This window comes from Podarcis bocagei, assembly GCF_964188305.1.
Source record: "Podarcis bocagei genome assembly, chromosome: 1".
NCBI lineage: Eukaryota > Metazoa > Chordata > Lepidosauria > Squamata > Lacertidae > Podarcis > Podarcis bocagei.
In genome coordinates, this window is record NC_138125.1 from 28632399 (window position 1) to 28656313 (window position 23915).

General features: G+C 42.8%; 1 protein-coding gene across 2 annotated transcripts in view; it reads left to right on the top strand.

Moving 5' to 3' along the window:
- STON2 (stonin 2) overlaps positions 1–17913 on the top strand; it is a 74056-nt gene extending 56143 nt beyond the window's left edge. For both annotated transcript variants that reach the window (XM_081172808.1, XM_081172809.1), the window contains 3 exons: positions 6438–8300; positions 13308–13510; positions 14437–17913. In XM_081172808.1, coding sequence (XP_081028934.1) covers positions 6438–8300; positions 13308–13510; positions 14437–14520 — 2150 coding nt within the window. In that variant the 3' untranslated portion in view covers positions 14521–17913. The remainder of the gene's footprint in view (positions 1–6437; positions 8301–13307; positions 13511–14436) is intronic.
- The last annotated feature ends 6002 nt before the right edge of the window (positions 17914–23915 follow it).

Below are 23915 nucleotides of genomic sequence, written 5' to 3' on the forward strand. Positions count from 1 at the left end.
ATTATTTCACTAATAATAATAATAATAATAATAATAATAATAATAATAATAATTCTACCCCGCCCATCTGGCTGAGTTTCCCCAGCCACTCTGCGCAGCTCCCAGTCAAGTGTTAAAAACAGTACAGCAATAAATATTAAAAACTTCCCTGATTACTTCTTAATTGTATTTCATTACAGTATTAATATACTTCTTCTTAATTGTATTTCAGTTCAACAAATCCTTTGATAAAATACATATTTTGCTATGTGCTAATGGCTGTAGGTACCTATGAGGTCCGTAAATTACCATATAGCATATATTCAACACAAAAAACAGTGACAATTTGTTGTTACAGAAAGCTTAAAAAATGACACTATGTAAATTGTCTACTTCCTTCTCATCTTGCTGTCTGTGCAGGCCTTTTGTTTATCATATTCAGCAGATAGAAGATACAGTTCTGCATTAACATTTGATCCTTAGGAAATACCCTGGGCACCAGAAGCAGGAAACCGGTGTTACTATTTTTGAGTTCAAGAGAAAACCAATGAGAACTGGTTGGGACAATGTTGTGAAAGCATGTTTTGAAAATAGAAATGGCTGCTTGCTTCTTTTTTTTACATCTTCCCTGTCGTGTGAAATTCTGAAGAAGTTATAAATCTATCCACATATATTATATTCTTAGATATGGCTAAATCCCAGCTTTGAGGGTCATTCACTATTTATGAAATTAGCATTGCTGTGGCTCCTGCAACCCATATACCAACCAAACGCCAAAAGTACTGATAAGGAACCCTCTCTTGCTTTGGAACTGCTGATTTTGGCTGATCTGGCAACCTGCTATCAGTTTATCAGCAAAACAGGTGCAGCAAAGGCAAGTTTCTTTACAGCTTTTTCCTGTACAAAAGCTTGTATTGTCTCTGATCTCCTTGTAGTTGGCCTGAAGAAATCACCTGGCTAAGACTTGAATTGGAACTCCCTGTCTGTTATATTAGCCACCAGAATGTCATAGTAACAAAATAGTCACTGTGTAAACATATTGGAGTTGAACTGGAGAGTGGGACTCAGCTATTTTTGTCAAAAAACAATGATTTGAATGTGTTATTATAAACATGCAACACCAGTTGGCGCCAGAGAGCAGAATTTTTTTGTACGTGATTTTCCATAGGTTTCCCCTCCTTTTGTTACAACTATCTAATTTCTGACTTATTTATAGGGTGTTTTCCCCCCCTGCATGTAGATCCATCCCTGATAGAACAAATCAATCTTATATTGACCATACTTTCCTTGGTCCTATTTTAAAGCAAACGTGTTCTGTGTTTTCAGAAGCAGAACAAGAGAGAGTTATGTCTGAACGTGCTGTGGCTTCCGTCCTTTAATACCTGGTGGATATCTTCTGTGTTGTGCTTTTTCCTTTCCTTTCAAGACTTTGTACCTGCCATTCCACTACCTGAAACTATGAGCTCCAACCAGTGACTAGAAATAACAACAGATGAATCCTCCATATACAAACTCCAGTTGCACCTTAAAGAGACATGTATGATGCATTATCCCCCCTGTGCAGCTATCTGATATTAGCAGCCTGTTAATGGTCTTTATGGCAGCAATGAAACTCCTGTATGTAGCCATCTCAGATAGGAATATGTGAGGAGGCAGATATTAAGCTGTGTGCGGATATGAGCCAGGTCTGAAGTCTTAGCAGGCTGGTAGCTTGTCCTTTCAGCATGTTTGTGTCTGCTGAATGGAAGGAGACTTTGAATCTCAAGAGCTCAGTCAAATGATGAATTGGGTTCTACCTTATGGAAGCTTCTGCCCCAATGAATTTGTTTGTCTTTTATATGCCACAAGATTTTTTTGTCTCTTACTAGTGCACTAGCTTAAGGCTGAACGAGATGGGTAAAGACTGGAACCTTGGGAGTAGGGGAGCTTTGGTCTCAATCCAGGTGAGGCCTCCCTCACCTGCTCTTCGTATTGTGGGGGGGGCATACTCTCCCCTTCATTCAAGAGGAAACTTTTCTTTAACATAATAGCAGACACATGGTGACTGGTGCTGTTTCGAACTGCATCAGGAGACAAAGAGTTAAAGCCCCTATTCCACGGACACAAGAGAGTCCCAATATAGGATGTTTCCTTATGTCATAAATGGCAAACGAAGACTCAGGGGCCAAATGTGTCCCTCCAGGGGGATCTGGCCAAGCCACACACCTCACCAGTCCTGCTTTGAACCCCTCTAGATAATTTTTATCCGGCTGGAATGTGTCCATGAACTCTTGATAGTGCTTTTTATTTGTCTTTTACAAAGGTAAAAAATTACATTCATTGCTCTGTGCACTTTTTCCTCTGGCACCACCAAACAAAGTCATGTGGCCCCAGGAAGGAAGAAGGGAATATGGTCCTTGGGATGAGAAATGTTCCTTATCCTTGCCTTTATGTCCTTGTGGGCTCCTTGTAGCTCACACTGGGAAACAATACTGAACCAGGCAGACATTTGGTCTGATCTAGCAGTACTCTTATTGTGCAGCATCTGAGATCCCCTTCTTTTCCTAGTGCTTCGGGATTTAACTTGTAGCTGCATTCTAGCCTATGTGGCTTAAAGGTAACTGTGTGCTTTGACTGGGACAGGGAACATCCGACTGCATGTCCCGTTGGAGTGTTGTGGGTATCAAGGAGTTAACACTCTGTGTTCAGTAGAAATGTTGACTCAGCATCATGTGATGAGTCAGCATCAGGAAACCAAGATATGGGGAGTTGCCTAATTGGTCTGTAGCCAGCTGGTATAAAAAAGTATGGTTGTGTCACAAACACAGAGGGGGGGGCTTCTCCTCTGTGTGTAATCCCACCTGGATGTAAGAAGACTGCTTTATGATGATGCAAGACTGCAACTGGAATAGAGAGGCTGGGAAACCCAGCCAGATGGGTGGAGTATAAATGTTGTTGTTGTTGTTGTTGTTGTTATTATTAAGCACTACTTAAAATACGGCTTGGCTCCTGAGGTCTTCATGTGGGGCATCCTTATATTGCAGCATGTATCTCTGCTGTATAACGTGATGGGTGGCCTTGAGCAAAAGCACTTTCTCTCAGCCTAATTTCTACCTCACCAGTTGTGGCGAGAATAAATTGCCTCCCTGAGCAGGGCAGGGCGCATGCAACAATGAAACAGTCTTCCCATGGAGCCTTGGAATGCAAGACCAAATTCCAAAAATATTTCCCTGTCAAGCCAAATTACCTGAGCATGGGAAAAGAGCTAAAATATGGCACATCCCTTATCCTCTCGCGTTGTTGGATTTCCTCGGTGAGGGTGTATGTGTGTGGACCCAAAGGTTCCCTACGGTGGCTTACCTAAATGATTAAAATGTAATGTTAGGAGCTCCAGGGCCTCACTTACCCAATTGGACATTTACGTGGAACCTCAGGTCTGTATATGTTTGCACATGAGGCCCCTGCTTTCCCCTCTCTTGGCCCTGGAGATGGGAGGCATAAAAGACCTCCTGTGACAGCAGGTCGAAGGGCCACGGGTGCAGCTGCAGCTTTAGCTAACACAGCGGGGAAAGACCCTGCAGAACCACCCAGGAGCCTTGTGTGAGGGCAGGCTACAAGTACGAACCAGCCGCAAATAGAATAAAGTGTCTGCACATGTTTTCAGCTTGCTACTTCAGTTATTATTGCTAATCTTCACCCTGTATGAATAATCCAAAGCTTTGCTGCCCTCAAGTTCTGTGAATATTGAATCAGAGGTCATTCAGACGCTAATTAAAATAGTTCTCTCGGCAGCACAGTGTAGATAAAGAGGTTGGGGAACCAAGTTTTCTACTAGCTCTGGGTCCTTTTTTCAGTTTTCTTCAGCTCCTCCCCACCACCTTCCAAGTCAGCTTTCTACCCAAGCAGCCTACAGTATCGTTGAAAGCACTTCTGCTGGATGATGAGCTGCATTTACTGAAGTCCTCGTGTACTTAAGAAATGCACTCTCTTCCAAGCGAAGTGCTCTTCTCCACCCACACCGTGTTCTGTGCAAGGTCGCAGATATAGTTGGCAAGGCTGCTATATTCTTCTTGTTGTTGTTGTTGAAAAATACTACAAAGCTGTAGTATTCATTTTATGCCTTCAGTAGCTATTAGCTGTAAGGGACGCGGGTGGTGCTGTGGGTTAAACCACAGAGCCTAGGACTTGCCAATCAGAAGGTCAGTGGTTCGAATCCCCACGACAGGGTGAGCTCCTGTTGCTCGGTCCCTGCTCCTGCCAACCTAGCAGTTCGAAAGCACCTCAAAGTACAAGTAGATAAATAGGTACCGCTCCGGCGGGAAGGTAAACGGCGTTTCTGTGCTCTGCTCTGGTTCGCCAGAAACGGCTTAGTCATGCTGGCCACATGACCCGGAAGCTGTACTCCGGCTTCCTCGGCCAATAAAGCGAGATGAGTGCCGCAACCCCAGAGTCGTTCACGACTGGGCCTAATGGTCAGGGGTCCCTTTACCTTTAGCTATTAGCTGTGGATTGGGGGCAGATATTCTAAGAAAATAGTTCATGGGTTTGTTTGTTTTAGTTTTGATTTACAGAACTTTAACATTACAAATAAGAATTATTGAAAGCCCTCATCAGGGAAGACTAAAAGGATGATCTAGTGTCATGTTACAGTGGGCACCCTCAGGGAGGCTGAGCATAGGCCCAGGTTCAAAATGTAATCTAGAGGTGAGGTCAAGCAACAGGTGAATACCAAAAGGAATTAGGCATGGTACAGCATAAGTGCAGGTCCAAGGAACCAGAGACCTGTGTTATTTTCGGCAACTGGAAGGTTCAAAAGGAAGGCCTGATATCAAATCATTGGGTGTCCAATGCAGAGCACAAAAACTGGCAAAGCACAGAGAAGGAGTGTTAATTTGCAATATGGGCATTGCACTTTGATCTTCTGTTTCTCTCAACTTTCCATTGTACTCTCTGAGGACATTTCATACATGCCTGTAGGATCCTGCAAGCATGCTCCTGAGTAGGGGGAAGATGTGGAGCATGGCATCTCTGGGAAATATTTTAGGCTTTTTTAGCTATATAGACTGTGCAAATGCAACGTAGTAGGCTTCTGTGAAAATCTCGCTGTGTACACTTTTGAGATCTACCAATTAATTGGTGTCGTGGTGGTCGTGGGGTAAACGTTTTGCAGTAAGTGTATAATTTTGGAAGAGGTCTCTTACGTTTGTCTGGCTTTATGGCACCACCTTCTGGACATACTGCTAAATTATTCTGGCTCAACAAGGTTCATAGTTCTGAAGGTGGCATGACAACAAGGGCCCTTATTCATGCATTACCTGGCAATATGTTTGCCATCTTGCAAAGTCAGAGCTGCGTGACACATGCAAAGAGTAATCATACGGCTTGCCTGGGCATACGAGATGAGATGCTTTTCGCATACAAACTAACCACACAATCCAGGTTCTCAGTGTGGTTTTCATAGTCATGGGGCGAAAAACCTGCATTATACCATTTAGGTTCCCAATTTTTTTAACCCTTCACTGACCATTTATAGAGATGTTTAACAGTGACATGTTTAGTAGTCAAGAGCAGAGTTTATGATAGTTCACATTTCATTTATTGAAATATATTTTATCTCAAATCTGTTTCATAAATTAATGGTGGAAGTTTGGCTTCCTCATCTGTTGTTATTCTCTCCTCCACAGAACATGACAAGCTGTCAAGGATTGTGCATAGGCTAGAGACAGATTTATGTGGTTGATGAAAGCACTTGTAAATGCAAATGGGCAAACAACAGTTTTATTATGATTTGTAAAAGTCTGTACAGTAGAATGGCATTTTCTGGCTCCATGAATCTGACCAGTAATTACAAACAAAATCTGAACAGAAAGCAGAATAAGAATGTCTAGCTCCATATGAGCTCTTGCGAAGGAGGTTTATTTCTGTAAGTAGTTTCTCCCTTCTAAAGGAGACAAAAGCAGTTTGTCTAACATGCTGTCCCCCTCCCTTAAAAAACTTTCTATTGTACTTGCATTTTGTTTGTAATTATGGCATTCATTGGGCTGTATGCAATATAATGCTAAAGTGAAGGTTCTGTTAGCACAATGGAACATGCTCCCCCTGTTTGACCCCTAAATCTGCCCTCCACAACTCTCCAGAGTAGTAGTAGTAATAGTAGTAGTAGTAGTAGTAGTAGTAGTAGTAGTAATACATTTATTATTTATACCCCAGCCACTCTGGGTAGCTTCCAGCAGAATATTAAAATACAATGATTCATCAAATATTAAAAGCTTCCCTAAACAGGGCTGTTTAATAAATTTAGAGATGGTGTGGGATGCACATGGGTGGAGGAGAGGAGGAAATACTGTTGTGCTAGTGGTAATCCTTGTGCTAGCACAGCTCTTTAGTTGTATACCGCCCATTGTAGACATGATGAAACGTACTATGATGCCTAGAACTTGCATCCTAGGATTGACACTTTTTCTCATTTCTCCATATAGACAATTCCTCATCCCTTCTCGAAGATGAAGAGCTAGGCATGGAGGCCACCAGCTGGCAGCTGAATAGCACATCTGTAAATGGCCATAGTGAAACCCCAACAACAGCTCGTTTCCCCAGCTGGGTGACTTTTGATGACAATGAAGTCAGCTGCAATTCTCCATCCACTTTATCCCCCGTAAAAGCAGATTCCCCACCATTAGTAGCAACTGCAGCAGCAGCAGTCACAACAACACAGATCACAGGTGTGAACCCTCTTACCCTCTCCTCGTCCTTTAAGAAAAGGGAACGCCCCAGAAGTGCATTGGCTGACCTCCCTAAAATTCAGAAACTAGACCTTTCTTCAATAACCAGTTTGCCTTCGTTTAGTGGGACACCCCCTTGGAGTGCGACTAACCCTTTCCTTGACGAATCTCTGAGGGACGTTCAGCCTTCTCCTATCAACCCGTTCAGCTCTTTCTTTGAAGAACGGGACAGGCATTCTCAAACCTTTCCCATTTCTGGCAGAAATCAGAGAGACTCCCTCATTATCCTCCATCAGGAGCCTGACTGCATCAGCTTTAATGAGCCAAGTAAACACCTCAGGCACAGAGATGCTGTCGAGCAGCTCAAGCAACTCCAGATCGGGGACCCAGATCAGCTGAGCAGTCCTACTCTGCCCGACGACGACCCCACAGTGCCAACTGAGCTATATAGCACTGTGTCCTTTCTGGGGCCACCTCCGCGAAAAGATGGCTGGCCAATGATGCTGAGGATACCAGAAAAGAAGAACATCATGTCATCTAGACACTGGGGGCCGATCTACGTCAAGCTGACCGAGAGCCGGTACTTGCAGCTCTTTTACGAGAAGGGATTGGAAAAGCCTTTCAAGGAATTCAAGCTTGACATCAGCCATGAGATTTCAGAACCCAAACTCCAGAACTATGATGAGAATGGGAGGATACACAGTGTGAGGATAGACCGCATCACCTACAAGGAAAAGAGGAAGTACCAGCCAAAGCCTGCTGTCTCTCACATAGCAGAGAGGGAGCAGGTTATCAAGCTGGGTACCACCAGCTATGAAGACTTCCTCAGCTTCATCAGGGCAGTCCAGGATACACTAATGGATTTGCCTGCCTCGTCGACAGACCTGAGCACAGTGGGATTGAACTACCAAGAGGAGGAAATCACTGTGGATGTAAAGGATGAGTTCTATGGCACCTTGGCCAAAAGAGACAATAGGATTTTGCAGCACAATGTGTTGACCCGAGTGCACGTTCTCACTTTCCTTTCTGGCCTAGCGGAATGCAGGCTGGGTCTCAACGATGTCCTTGTCAAAGGGAATGAAATCGTCTCGCGGCAGGACATCATGCCCACTACCACCACCAAGTGGATTAAGCTGTACGATTGCCAGTTCCACTCCTGCGTGGAGGAGGAGGCGTTCGCCAGCGCCCGCGTCATTCAGTTTAACCCCTTGGATGCCTGCAGGTTTGAACTGATGCGCTTCAGAAGTGTGTTTTCCGAGAAGACGTTGCCTTTCACCTTGAGGGTTGCAGCTAGCATCAACGGCGCCGAGGTGGAGCTCCAGAGCTGGCTGATGATGTCTCCAGGGTTCTCCTCCAACAGAGACCCTCTCACTCAGGTTCCCTGTGAAAATGTGATGGTCCGCTACCCAGTGCCACAGGAGTGGGTGAAAAACTTCCGCAGAGATAGTGTCCTTGGGGAAAAGTCTTTGAAAGCAAAGGTGAACAAAAGTGCCAGCTTTGGATCCACCAGTGTGTCCGGTTCTGAGCCAGTAATGAGAGTAACACTAGGAACTGCCAAATATGAGCATGCCTTTAATTCCATCGTGTGGAGGATAAATCGGCTGCCCGACAAAAACTCTGGTGGGTACTTGTGCTGCAACTGGGTAATAATACTGGGAAAAGTTGTATTTTGGGTGCTGGGTCATATTGGAGTAACGTGCAACATTAATGGATGAAACGGTGTTCTGTCAGAAGGTGCAAACAGAATGCCTGCATAAAGTGAAGTAATTACATTTTTTGAAAATATGAAAATTTGCAACAGTAATAGTAGTAATTAAACATATCAGTACTTGATTGTATTGAATATCACTTCTCATGGTTCTTAATTGCCTCCCCTTTTTTTCGTTTTGCTTTTCTTCCCACCATCCCCCAAAATCTGGCTCTGCTCACCCCAAGAGTTTATAGGAGTCCCCTCAAAGAGCAACAATTCCCAGCACCCTTAAGGAACTGTAGTTCCCAGAATTCTTTGGGGGAAGCAAAGACTGTTAAAGTGGTAAACGAGTGCTTTAAATGTATGATGTATAAGGTGATACAGGAAAAACTTTGTTGGAGAAGTTTGTTTGAAAAACCTTTGCAAGAAAAACTTAGCAGCGCATGCACAGGGTCTAGTTAAACTGCCGAGATACTTGTTTAGGTAAAAATATAAAAAATGAGAAGGCAGGATGGACCCCACTATCCTTCTCTTCTTTTCTCAGTATTTCATTTTTCTCCTCATCCTGTTTACCATTCAAAGCCTAGTCTCCCTCTCCTCCAATCCCTTTCTTTCTCCCTGCTATCACAAGCTGTGGCAAAAAACAAAAACCCTATTATACGAAAATGTGAAATTATTATTTTTTTAACATTTTATACCTCACATTTCAACATAAAAGCTTCAAGGCAACTTGGCAAGTGTGAACTGAAACATCCAGCGAGAAATTAAGAAACTATATACTAGACACAGCAATAAAAACCAATTCAGCAGAGGTTAGAAAGACTAAAGGGATAAACATCCAATAATCAAAATGACAATAAAAGCATTAAAAAAACAACCTTGATCAAAAGGAATCTGAACAACAGGTGTTAGAATCCAGGTATGTCCTGGACAAGGTAAGAATTGCATCGATGGCTGGTTTGTTTGCTTTTCTCTGCTTTGAAATGGGACTGGGGCAGGGCGAGAGGACAGCAGACCAAAACTGACATTCTGCATATGTTGGGGAAGAAGGATTTCCTCGCAACTTCCTACCTAGGAAGGAAGAAAGCTCAGAGTCAGAGCTTTCAGGCATTGGCTCTGGCACTATTATGATTTGGCTGTGGAATAAGTGTGTTAAGCCAAAAGGCATATGCCTACCTTTTTGCAGAATCCCATTTTTCTAACCTTGTGCACCCTTCATATCTGCTGCTGGGCTTCTTCCTATGCCTTGTTCTGACAGGTTGTAAACCTCTCTGGGCTGAACCACTTTAGGCTGCAGGTAGAAGCTGACATGAATAAAACTCCTATATTCCAAAGCCTCCAAACACAGAGAGCTTGATGGGCAGGGGGGTTGCTATAATAAACCCTTCTCCCTGACATCTGATTTAATTCAGGGGGCATTGTTTATTGGTAGGAGTCAGTCATGTGAGTCCCCACCTGCAGTCTGTAGTGGTTCATCCCAGACACAGATTTACTACCTTACTAATGAGCAGAGCTACATCTTTCTTTGTATACATAATTTGGGCTGCTTTGCTATAAAATGTGAAGGTGATGACTATACCAAAAAAAAAGTGCAATCCTACGCTTGTTTACTCAGAAGTAAGTCCATTATATTCCCAAGCAGGTGTACATAGCCTTAGCCTAATGGGTCCTTCTGGCATCTCATTAAATTGACCCAACTTAAGCCTCGCTTTAGTTATGCGTGAAAGTTTCCCCTGCTAAGCACAAGGCAAGTGTTGTCACGGCCCAGATGTCTGTTGTTGTTGTGCTTGAGGGGCAGCTGTTTTTATATAATCTATGTCACAGAACCAGTCCAAAAAAACAACAACAGCCCTATGCTGTGGAATTGGATTCCGTGAGTAGCATTTATGTGACTGTTCCAGGAACAGCTTGGTAACTTCTAACGCAGTCCCCTGATTCATAAGCAACATGTTGATGCTGGCTGATAAAACAAGCCTTGTTTACAGCCTGTGAGGAGTCTCAGTCCCAACTGGACAGGATTCAGGGCTCCAGCATGAAAGTGTGTTTTTTAGTCAGTCAACAAGCAAGCCGAACAAAGAGTGTTAAGAAAACATTGAATCATCGAAGGAGTTTCTGCCTTGACTGTGGAGAAATACAATGCCTTTCAAAGGACAGCACAACTTAAACCACAGCTTTGGATCTGAAGACTGGAAAACTGGTGTCTAATCAATGTTCATCAATACTGAATGCCCCTTTCTCCCTAGTGCATTATGTTGAATATCTGAATCTGAAAATGCTAAAGCACATTTTCCTATGAAGCTCACACTGTTTATATAACACATAAAAATAAATACATTCCAGTTTAAGCAATATATATTTGACAGAGGAAGATTCCACATTTCAATAGCACCACATCTGAGTAAACATATTTAGGATTATAGGTTTAGGTCACATTCTAATCTGTGCTGCCCATGTTCATGCATGTCTCAACCTGCACTGATCCTTCACCTGCCCACACTATAGATAAGGAGGTATTAGCAATAACAGTCCAGATACAGAGGCATACATGCTTCTCCCATACTACCCAGTTCCTGATTCTAAAGAAACATCTTCCTGTACTCCTGTTACTAATACTAAAAGGCAAAGAGGGAACATGAACAGCTCTACCCAGACATACACTTTGTGCCTCTGCCAAGGTTTTCGCTTGCACAAGGTCTGGGGAGGTTATATGACATCCACTATTACCGTAACTGAGCATTCAATTTGATTTACGGGGAGCTCATATAGTGTTACACCAAGCAACTGTTATTCCACCTTTTCCAGTTTGTTTTCCTGTCACTTTCCTTACTGCAAATCAGGTTTCTTGCAGTGCAAGATGACCTAATTCACTTCAATCACGCAACCTGAATTTGCTGCCATGTGATTGAATCCTACTCACAAAATAATGTTAGTCTGAAAATGGTTCCAGAACACACTTGTCAAAATGTTGGTGTCACAGACAAAAACATGCTTTGCATCCATGAGAATCATTCAAAAGTCAGCACTGGAATATGTTATCCACACAACTTACGTGCTGGCTACTTCCTGTATATTGGGTGCAACAGGAATCTGACATTAGATCACTGGCATTAAAGCAGGCATTTGGGGACCTAAGCCTAGTGTGGCTTGTTACGGTCACCTAGTAAATTCAAGGGTGCAGCAAGATTTGAACGGGGGGTTTCTAGAGTTACAACCCACAAACTTACCTACACTGCTGCACCAGCTGTACTGAATCAGTGACTTCCCAATGTGGGTTTTTTCTTTGCCTTTATTGCCTTTTCTAAAGGGTATATGGGGCTCTCTGTAGTTGTAGTTGTTCTTTAGTCGTTTAGTCGCATCCGACTCTTCGTGACCCCATGGACCAGAACACACCGGGCACTTCTGTCTTCCACTGCCTCCCGCAGTTTGGTCAAACTCATGTTCGAGAACAATGTCCAGCCATCTTGTCCTCTGTCGTCCCCTTCTCCTTGTGCCCTCTATCTTTCCCAACATCAGGGTCTTTTCCAGGGAGTCTTCTCTTCTCATGAGGTGGCCAAAGTATTGGAGCCTCAGCTTCAGGATCTGTCCTTCCAGTGAGCATTCAGGGCTGATTTCCTGAAGAATGGATCTTCTTGCAGTCCATGGGACCCTCAAGAGTCTCCTCCAGCACCATAATTCAAAAGCATCAATTCTTCGGCGATCAGCCTTCTTTATGGTCCAGCTCTCACTTCCATACATCACTACTGGGAAAACCATAGCTTTAACTATACAGACCTTTGTTGGCAAGGTGATGTCTCTGCTTTTTAAGATGCTGTCTAGGTTTGTCATCGCTTTTCGTGTAAATCCTCTGCGGTCTAGAAAATAATTATTCAACTCTGATGTAAACAGCCAAAGATGCTTCCCTATTCTGATTTCTAATAACATTTTCTGGGACCTTTGGCAAATCACCTAAGGCTCTTCTATATTTGCATATCAACTTTGCTTTATGGCTGGCAAACACTGAGTCTAACTTTTTGTTCAATAACTTACACATCTAAGAATCTTCTAATTGACTATTTCCTGAAAAGTATCAATGAAAGGGGTGATTTACAAAGGCAGGCATTTATTTGGAGCTTGGAGAAAAGCAACTGGGAATTGAGTTACAGCGGAAGAGCAAATGGGAGAAAAAAATAGCAGGCTCCCTTCTGCCACTTCCACTGAAAATCTGTCTCCTAGTGGTGTTTTTTGGTGAACAAGTGGGGTTTTTTCCCCCTGTCCCTACATCATTATGAAGTGTGTGCCAAAGAGCTCCTGTTCCCTAGATTTCCAAAACATGAAAACACAGCACTTGACTCAAGAAATACTGCCAGTGGGAACTAGCCCATCCCCAAATAAATGTTTTAATTCTCTTTGAAATCTTGCCTAAGCCCCCTTGATTTCAATAGGACTTCGAGCTTTAATAGTGTTATATGGATTGGACAGTTAGAAAGCTCACACTTGTCTTTAAACATATGGGGTCTTTCTTTTATTAGAGGGGTGTGGGCGTGCCCATTACTGATTTAGAGCTTTAAACAATATAATATTGTATGTCTTGGTATGATCCAAATGATTCCATCAGCTAATATTAGTTGACAGTTTGTCCAGATTCCTTCCAGTATCTATTGTAACAGTTTTATCAACAGACTGGTATAAAGCATGGAAGAGTCATTCAGTTACTTTTACAAGAGGTTCTTAAATACTCTTCTAGAATATGTTGTAACATCATACTGAAACCTCACATCATACTGAAACCCCAGTAGTTTGATTCTCGTTTTTCAATAATGACATGACAACAGCATTCTGACTTATTACCATCTAATTAATTAAGCTGGCTTTCCTGTTTTGTTCTGCTTCTAAGCCTTCTGAAGGCTTGATTTCAAAGAAAAAGTTTTTGATTTCCATGCTCTTTTGCCCTTTTGTAGCTTCTGGTCACCCACACTGCTTCTTCTGCCACCTGGAGCTTGGCTCAGACCGGGAAGTGCCTTCTAACTTTGTCCGCTATGTGGATGTGGAGTTTGACATGCCAACCACTTCAGCATCCAAAGCCACCATCCGGTCCATCTCTGTGGAAGGCAAGACAGATGTCAGGAAGTGGGTCAACTATTCAGCACATTACAGTTACAAGGTACGAGCGAGCAGTTTTCTTCCAGGGATTAAGTGAATTGGGGTTAGTTAGTTTGTTTGCAAATGAAACTATTTTATAGTACATCTATCAGGATCACGAACTGCAGTGAATGACTAGATTCTCCATGTTGTCTTATATAAGTCTTCTACCATAAATTTTGAAGTAGAACTACAGTAGGCTTTGTAACTCAGTGGTAGATTATAGGTCTTGAATGGAAAAGGCCCCAGATTCAGTCCTTGGCTACTCTAGATATCTGATGGTAGGGCTCAGAAAGATCTCTTGCCTGAAACTGTTGTGATCCCCTGAGAGTAAACAACACTGAGCGAGATGGAGCCAGTGGTCTAACTCTGTTGAAGACACCTTTATATGTTCATAAACCTAGGAAGAGGAGAAATACATCAGATACTCCTCCCATTTTTGCTATAAGAACAGTGATGTGGGTGTTGCAGAAGGAAGGCTGGGATTACTGTACTAAGTCCCTACCTCCTTGAGCTCCTTCATTGTCTGATTTCAATCCAGCAGGCTTGAGGGTTCTTCCTATCAAATGGGACATTATGACACTGAGTCCATGCTAATCTCCTCACCCACTGCAATTTTGCCAACAACAATGAGGGTTGATGGGGTTGCTATGATTGGAATCTGTCCCACTTTTGCAGATGAGAGTCTCGTGTAGAAGGGTATATGTCCACTGTCTTCACTGTAGAGCAGAGATGGAGAACTTAACGGCCTTCAGAAGTTTCTCGACTACAGCTTCCATTGTCACTGACCATTGCCCATGCTGACTGAGGCTTATGGGTACTGAAGTCCAACAATAGCTGATGAAGGGCCCAGCTTCCCCATCCCTGCTTCAGAGCAGGTTGCCATTGGCTGATGTAGAAATCTTACTGTTCTTTTCCCACAACTCCCAACTTCCTCTTCCTTATCAGGTGGAGATAGAGCAGAAGAAGAACTTGAATCCAGATGTGATGGAAGAACACACTGATAACCCCAAGGACTGTGCTGTGCAGTGAAAGGAAAGGTCCATCTGCAGTTGGAACAGAAGAATCAACAGGCCTTGAAGAAGACGGAACAGCAAGTTGCTCCTGCTGTCGGAAAAGCCGGAAAGAATCTGGAGCGCCATAGGGTTTCCTTGTCCTCTATGTCTATACTTAGAGAGGAACCTATTTTGGGATTTGTTTACAGCAGACTGGTGGCTTTGTAGAAGCACACTAAGCATATAGTATATAGGCTTACAACTGATTCAAGCCTGCCTTTGTCTCTGACACTAATCTTCTTACAGTGATATAATGGTATTTTTTTTTCAACTCAAAAGGTGTAACTCTAGTCTTATTGACAGTCTTTCTCCCCTTACTGTGTGCTTGACATTACCTGAACTCTTGCAATTCAGTCCTCAGAAGAGCTCTTCCAGGTACTCTGCAGAAGCACTGAGGGGGAGGAAGGAATGAGAGATGCACCACAGCATCCCTTGGGTTTTCTGTCACGTCCATGACACTTAGTGAAACATTTGAACAGCTTTTCTTCTCCACCAGTGTAGACGGAACCACTGGGAATTCCACTGGGTGAAGGACAAGTGGATTGACCTTCCCTTCTTATCATCTCCAAGGCAGAACATTTAAAAATTGCACATTTCCTTGGATTTTGGTGGTCAGAAAGCTTCCTTTATTCACTTAGACTGACAGCGGGGCCAGGATTATTCTTTAGACTTGACATAGTTATAGCTGCCAGTAGAGGGGACTAGGATAATATTTGATCAGGCTTGACTGGGAGGATACTGGAAGGAAATAATTTCATTTAAATTAATGGTCAAGTGAATGGTCGGGTGGACTGGTTACTTCTCTGACAGATGACAATTTATATTCTTGATAGGGATAGGGAAAGGAGGTGCTCTGTTTATTTTTTTGTAGATGTTGACAATGCTGCTTTCATGTTCTGTCCCAAAACCTACATCTTATTTTAGAAAGACTGCAGTGCCACAGTTGTGTGTGATATTCTTACTTTATAATGTACTGGCATAATGGCATAGCAGTCAGTGTTGTCAGTACTCTTTGAATTCTCTGTCTACAATAGTCTCACACAAGTGCAAAAATTAACAAAGTCCAAGTTCCCACCCCACATGACTGTAAAGATAATCTTGAAAATGTCTGGATATACCTGAGCAGAATGTTCAAGGGTCAGGTGGTAAATGGAGTTGGAAAGCAGTATGGGACTTCAGCACAGAGGCATTATCATGCAGTTGGGTCATTCAGATCCATTTGTTGTGTGTGCGACAACTGGTACACAAATATACAACCATCCCTCTTTTTTCACCCACAATATTCATTGCTATTCCACCTGTGGGTGGAGCTTAACAGAATATATGCCATGTGGGAGAGTTTTATCTCTCTCAATCACTCCACCACCACCTTTTTACATTGTGAAAATGTGAACAGGTATCTCTGTACCTGTGCACATGCACCTTAAAACAACAACAACCCAATAATTCCAGAAGAGCTCAAGGTCAAACCTTGTCAACATGCTTCACAATGGGCAAAATGGAGGATAGTGTATTGGCATGGACATGTGATGCTGTAGTACAAACAACTAATTTTATCTAGATTAGAGGTGGGGAATCCTGAGTTTCCCCCCACCCCAGCAGGCTACTTTGGCAGGTGGGTACTGTTGTCCAGCTGTCAAATCACCAGACATCACTCTGGTCCTCGCCAATCCTTTAAGTTTCACCCCTGTGCAGAAGTGAATTCTAAGAACATTCAAAACAACATGATGGAAAACCCCAAACCCTGAAAATATACAAATCCAAAGAAACACTACCATGCTGCCCTTCACTTACGCCCTAAGTCTGGTTTATACATGCATTTTCATTACTGGATGAGAGTAATGAAAGGATGTCTTTTGTGTTCTAATGGGCATCACAGAGAGAATTTTCATTTCACATCACCTGTAAGTTAATAGTCGAGACCCAGCTCTATACATGTGGAGCTGTTTTTAAAATGCAGTGGACATGCCTATCGTCCCTTTGGAGGGGAGGTAGAAACAGAGAGGTACTAAATCCAGCCTTCTTCCTTTTCCTTCCCAACAGGTGATAGGTAAGATTACTGTTTGTCGAAGAGGAATGTATTATGCACAGCTCAATCATGGAGAGGAATCACATCTACAGCACCTGGTGGTGGATGAGAATCCTCATCTATATAGCCCCTAACTAGATTCTGAGCAAAAGCTTTGCAGTGGAGTCCACTTCCTTATGCAGGTAGCAGTCATCAGGTATAAAGTAATCAAATGAACATATGTGAACTAGACCCACTTAAAAGCTGATACTCCAGAGGATGCTAAAGCTTGGACCTTGCTGTTTCATAGCAGTCTCTGAAAATACTTCTCTGCGTGTCCTGCATGGGTTTTGCTCAGGCATCTGGGTGGCCCCTGTGAGAATAGGATGCTGGGCTAAGATCAGCAGGCTCTTATCTTCCTAAATATGCTACAAATGCATCAGGTACATATAAGAACATGTACAGCTGGTCTTAGAGCTGTAAGAACAAAGTCAGCTGATCTTAGAGAAAGCAGTTTGGGCAGAGCAGGATGGGTAAGGGTGAAGATATCTCTTAGATATTTGGAGTCCCAATGTATTAGGTTTCTAAAGATAACGATCGGTATCTTGTGAATTGTGCCCAGATTTCCATTCACACCCTAAAGCTTCGAATTCAACATGTCCCATGCATCCAGTTCCATTCAGATGTCATTATGTAGAATGCACTACAGCCCTTAGGCTTACAAGGCCATTTGTAATGGTTAGCAGGTGTAAATTCAAAGCTGGGTAGTATAAGACCCAGAAGTACCTTCTTGAATGGAGAATGAACAGGAGACAAGGCTATAGTCCTGAGCAGAAGAGGCTGGGACACATCATTGATGTTTATGTCCTCACAAGTGAGCACGACAGCTGGCTGATTATATCTGCGTTTGGTAGATTTGCCTTCAATTGACTTGCCAATATCCTGCCCACTGTTCCGAAAAGTTACATAGCATATATTACCATTTGGCTTTAGTCCTCCTTCTGCAGTATTGTCAGCTGTGCAGGGACTGATAGAATACCCTGCTAATTTATTGTGGAAAGAAACTGTGTCTCTTTGCTATAAAAAGAGTGTTGTGTTGCTTTCAGTCTGCTCTTTGCTGCCTCCATCCAGACGGATTGTTCATGACCTCTTGCACTATTGTGATTGAGTGGGTTGGTTGTTTTTTTACATATTTTGTAACAGGTTTCTACCTTTTGATGTTGTACTATGAGAGAGTCTACACACTGGTTGATACTTTAGGCATTTTGTTGTCCCCCCCCCCAAAAAAAAAACTTCTCTGAGAAATGTTCTTTTGAGTTTCATTGTGGGAGAAACCGTTGAATAAAAGCAAACAAAATGCTACCTTTATTGAAGTCAATTTATTTGTGTTGGCATTCTACCTACAGATCCAACATTCATAGTGCATAAGCATTAAAACTTCTTTTGAACCAAAGCCCATCCCTGTGGCCTATGAATATATTACTAATACTGTCATTTATAGTATTATACAGCATATATAGTGTGAATAGGGAAGGGGGCTGAGGGTGAGAGTGCTATTTATTGAATTCATAGGTGAGTTAAGATTTGGATCTGCACCCTTCTGGCTCAAAGCTGACATTCTAAGACTATAATCCTAATTGCAGGTAGCTGGGGGTAATTCAGTAGGACTTATCTTGTAAGACACCATGTTCTCAATTTCAGCCTCTGCATCTAAAGGAAAATGCATTGAAGTGTATGCACAGTGCATTTTCCCAACCCTTGAGCAGTCTGCCCCACACATATATTACAGGGTAGGGTTTGCAAGCAGGCTTGAGCAATGACACCTCACTTAAACAAGGCCTGGTATAATCATTATGCTGGACATGGTCAAATAAAAAACGAAAACAGGCAGCATGCTGCAATAACTCTGCTGTTGTTGTTTAGTCGTTTAGTCGTGTCCGACTCTTCGTGACCCCATGGACCAGAGCATGCCAGGTACTCCTGTCTTCCACTGCCTCCCACAGTTTGATCAAACTCATATTCGTAGCTTCGAGAACACTGTCCAATGTGATGCAATTAACCGGCTGGGTGTGGGCTGTATTTGTATACAACTACTGCACATATGGATGTGGCAACTCAGATTAGAGGTTACCCTGCCCACACTGAACTATGTACAAACAAGTCCATGCTTAAAACAAGGCTGCACATTAGTTGCTCTCAAAGTTTTGCTCTACAATCTTATGCAAGAGCAGCTAAGGTGGCACCTTCCTCATCCAGAAGAGCAGGTTAGCCATCCTGCATGGAAAAGCACATCCCTTTATTAGCACATGTATCGGATGACTTTGCACCTAAAATGAGACCCCAAAGACAGTGGGTGCCTGAGGAGTCTTTCTTATACCAAGTCTTCTTTGGTGATCACTTGTAGTCGAGTAAGATTGTCTTCCATGAACATGGTCTTAACAGTGAGTCCGTAAGTGACTGTGGAGGCCAATTCTGGATCCACACGTCCTTCCACAGTGGGGACATTGGTTTCCGGGCGGGAGTTGATCATGGCGAGGGTCTGCCACACGTTCCTTCCAAAGCATGTTTCGTCCTGAGTTCAAGCATCTTCAAAGCCAATGACACCTTTGGTAAAGGCTGTACTCCAATTGGAGCACTTGCAGGCCAGTGTTTCCCAATTGTCAGTGTTTATACTACATTTTAAAAGGTTTTTCCTTAAGAGAGTCTTTTAACGTCTTTTGTTGACTGCCAACATTACACCTTCCATTTTTAAGTTGGAAATAGAGTAGATGCTTTGGAAGATGATAACATGACCAGTCCAACGAAGTTGATGTTGACGAATCATTGCTTTGACACTGGTGATCTTTGCTTCTTCTAGTACACTGACATTAGTTCGCCTGTCTTTCCAAGTGATACGTACAATTTTACAGAGACACTGTTGATGGAATCTTTTGAGAAATTGGAGATGGTGTTTATAGGTGGTTCATGTTTCACAAGCCTACAGTAGGGCTGCCATTACAATAGCTTTGTAAACAAGCATTTTGGTTTCCCTGCAAATGTCATGGTCCTCAAACACTCTGCACTTCAATTGGGAGAAAGCTGCACTTGCAGAGCTCAAGCAATACTGGATTTTGGCATCAAACTGCCCAGGTAGGTTAAGTGATTGACATTTTCCAACGTTACACCATTTAATTGGATTTGTGGTGCTGCAGAGGAGTTGTTTTGTGCTTGTTGGTGCAGCACTTTGGTGTTTTGGATGTTGAGCAACAGGCCAAGCTTTTTGTAAGCTTCTGCGAAGGTATTTAGGATGGTTTGGAGGTCATCCTCTGAGCGTGCACACACTACGTTGTCATCAGCATAGTGAAGCTCTGTGACAGAAGTTACGGTAACCTTACTCTTTCCTTCAGCCTACTCAGATTAAAGAGCTTTCCATCTGTTCGATATATGATTTCTACTCTGGTGGGGAGTTTCCCTCCAACAATGTATAGGATCATGGCAATGAAAATAATAAATAGAGTTGGGGTGATAACACAACCCTGTTTAACACCTGATCCTAGGAGAGCCAAAGGTTCCTCACATCTGCTCTGTACTAAAATATACCAATGGATCAACATTGCAGACATTTCTTTTCCATTTTTGATAGATCTGTTTCGGATCTCATAAGACCCAAGTGTTTTGCTAGATCATTGGACCAATCGTCCATCTTCCAACCAGATGTCTCCTCCTTCATCCGAGGATCACAGGTCAATTAACAATATAAAAACACAAAAATGCATAACATAGTAATAAATAAAAACAATAATGTCCTCACAGTTTAAAAGACCAGAGATTGCTTAATTAGCCAAAGGCCTGGGAGAAGAGGGATGTTTTTGCCTGGTGCCTAAAGACAGGATTTATTACATCATGTATACAAAGCAAATATGCTTGTCAATTTCACTTCTACATGTGAGATTAAAAAAATTTAAATACTACAATATGCTCTAGTATTGGTGAGCACATTTGGCACCGCCAATCAATGTAGATAACACGGACCCAATGGTCTGTATAAGGTTCTTACATTCACCCTGCAACTCCACGTGGTTCCTTTCTTAAAAATAAGAGGGGCCCAAGAATTAATAGTGCCCCAATAATACACTTCCATAGGGGAGCAAGAGTTAAAAACTCCACACACACCCCAAGCCATCCCTGCTGGTGTATGATTTGGGGGGGGGGGGGGCTGGTGAGTGGGGAACTACAGATTCACTGTTGCTAGAACATTTCTGTTCACAAAAATCACAAGAAGTTTGAAATGTAATTGTATGTTGAAATAATCACTTCACTTGAGCATTTTTTTGGCTCATTCCAAAATGAACAGATGCTGCAATGTGGATTTTAAAAGCCCCATTTATTTTTATTTGTGAGGCACATTTTCGCCACCTTGTGGTCTGATGCTATTACTGGAAAACTCATGGATGAAAAACAGAGACAATAACCAACTCATCAAAGTGAGGTACAAAACTGGAAAAATGTTTTTAATATAAAATGATCTGATGCGCAAGGACTTTTTCTTAATAAAAAAAGCACCTACATTATACAGTCACAAAATGTCCCTATGAAAATTTCTAGTTAGTTTCATACACTGTCAAATAATCCAGATATCCACAAAATTCAGTGAATACCACATTCAGGAACAGCAGATTGATCAGTCAGAGGATCTACCAAATGTTCATTGGGATCTAAACTAAAGGGAACCTCCACTGTATGTATAAACCCTCCACCCATCACTATTATTGCATAAAGAAATCCAGTATGTATTGCGACAACAACCATGTCGTTTCTCAATGTTGAAAGTTGCACCACATTTTTCAAGAAGCCAATATCTAAGAACCAGATTAGATGCTACTTTGCAGTGTAGCATGCAGTTCTCTTTTTGGAACTTATGTAGTGGTTTTTTCTAGGAAAAAGCTGAGGTTCAAATGTTAACCATACAGGTCAGGTACTTCTGTCACAGTTCAGAAACAAATGATACATCCATTAATACAATAACAGGACTACAGTATTTAGAGCACCAGCACTTTAAATGTTTTTGACAACTTTGAAAGGAAGAGATAAATTCAATTCCATAAACCTATGATCCACAGACCAAGGGAGGCTCTGTTGTTGTGAAGGCTCTGTGACAGGGCCTTCTTGGTGGCAGTTCCGTTTGCAGAATGCCCTTCGTGGTGCAGCATATTTATCTAATTCATTATAGTTAGTTAAGTATTTCTATTGCTTTACTTGATCTGGGGGGGGGGGGCTGCCCCCCCGGCTATGCCCATGCTCAGACATTTGATGGCTGAAAGATACTGTTCCTGGCAACGTTATTAGCTTTGAAGGTATGTAGTGGCTTCCAATTGTATTGTTTTGGCTTTTGGGGGTTTGCAGCCCTCAGCTCATTGGAGAGGAAGTACGGGATATAAATTTAATAATCATAATAACAACAATAACAGTAACAACTAGCAACATTAGACTGTACAAGTTTCTATATATTTTGTGCTGCAGTTTAAAATGTTACATATTTGACACTTCTTATATCAGCAGCAAACTCCACAAAACAGAAAGGCAGTCAATCAATTGCATTGATGCTTATTTATTTCCACTGGAAACAGAAAAAAGGAAATAAAAATTAATTACACGAAATAAAACATCACAAAGCCAGTTGTTCAGGCACACCCTCATGCTGGCCAGCTGGGAAGCAGGGGCGTAGGAAGGGGTGTGTGGTGGGGGCGGTCCGTCCCACGTGCAATCTCTGAGGGGGGTGACAGAGGCACACCGCAGGGGACTCGCCCCGCCGCACGGAGGATCACACCACCACCGCTGCAACCACACGTGGAGGATCGCACCGCCCCCCCCCCCGGTGCATAGCATGGCCTCCGTTCCAGGCGCCCATGCAGCCAGCTCCACCACTGCTGAGAAGGAGAGCAACATTTAGATTGAAAGGACTCCACACCTACCAAGCAGTCCACGGGGGTCATTTAACAGCCCCATGAGCTGCCCCCGTACCGAGCCGACCACCGAGTCCCCGCCCGCTGCGCTAAACCGAAAATTGCGTCTACGCAGATTCAGACACCGGAAATTGTGGGTGCACGCATTGACACATGCAGTCTGGCCCACGGAGGGATCTCTGCTGGAGTGAACCAGCCCAGGCGAGGTAAACCTTGCTGCCCCCTCTCCTAATGCTACCATTACAGACTAGGAAGAAACCACCGATAAGGGATGGGCTGCATGAAGGGTCCATGAGTTCCACTCTATGCCAAAGAAAGGCAAAAAGGGTGGTTTTATTATCAGCAATTCTCTAATTATGGTCACTATTTGACAGGCCACAGATTTCCCAACCATGAGATACACCAACAGTAACAAGAACCTTGGAGAGCTGCTGCCAGTCAGTGTCAACAATACTAGGCTTAGATGGACCTGTGGTCTAATTCAGGGTAAGGCACCTCCCTATGTTCCTAAGAGGCTTCCTTCACTATGACTTGCACTTTCTTGGGAGGTGATAACCTCCTGGTATTTCTCTCTGGCAGCTAGCCAAATAAAATGTTCCACCAAGCCAGTGCAAGCCCAGCTTACATATGCAGATGGTTACATGCTGCCTGGGGCTTGAGTGATGACAGAAGAACAGATGAGGAACAGTTGCTGAAGGCAGCCCTGTATAGGGAAGCTTTTTAAAGGTTTAATGTTTCACTATGTTTTTATATATGCTGGAAGCCACACAGAGTGCCTGGGGCAACCCAGTCAGATGGACAGGGTACAATTATTAATATGATGATGATGATGATGATGATGATGATGATGAATGCCAGCAATCAGTGTTTGCTACAAAATAAAAGTCCAGGGATCTATTCGTAGTCAGGGTAGATGATTTGGGCTTACTTTTGTTACCGGGACCACCCAGTAAAGATATACATGTAGGTAATCACTTGAATGACAGGGGTCACCTGGAAGCAGTCATTCCATCAGGCTGCAGCAGAGGGAAAAGGAGCTGGGCCATTTCTTTGGCTCTGCTGAAAAACCAGATCCATTTGACTTCTCTCTCCTTGAACAGTTTTGATTCCAGACTGTTAGATTTACATCATAAGGACTGAATCCCAGGTTTCCGTGTTTTACTGTTCCTACCTCATCCCTCCTCTCCCATTTGTGGCATATCTTTTGGATCAAATGAAGGGAATGCCTATTTTTAAAAATCTTAAGCAAACCACTCTAGGAACTGTTTCACCTGAAAACTATGGATGAACGGATGGGGAATTTTATTTATCTATTTACACATAGACCCCAAGATCATGAGAGCATTCAACTCTAGAAAATAACAGGTGTTCATAACCTTTCCTCCAGGATACAACAGGGACTCTAGTGGCAGTTCCTTAGAA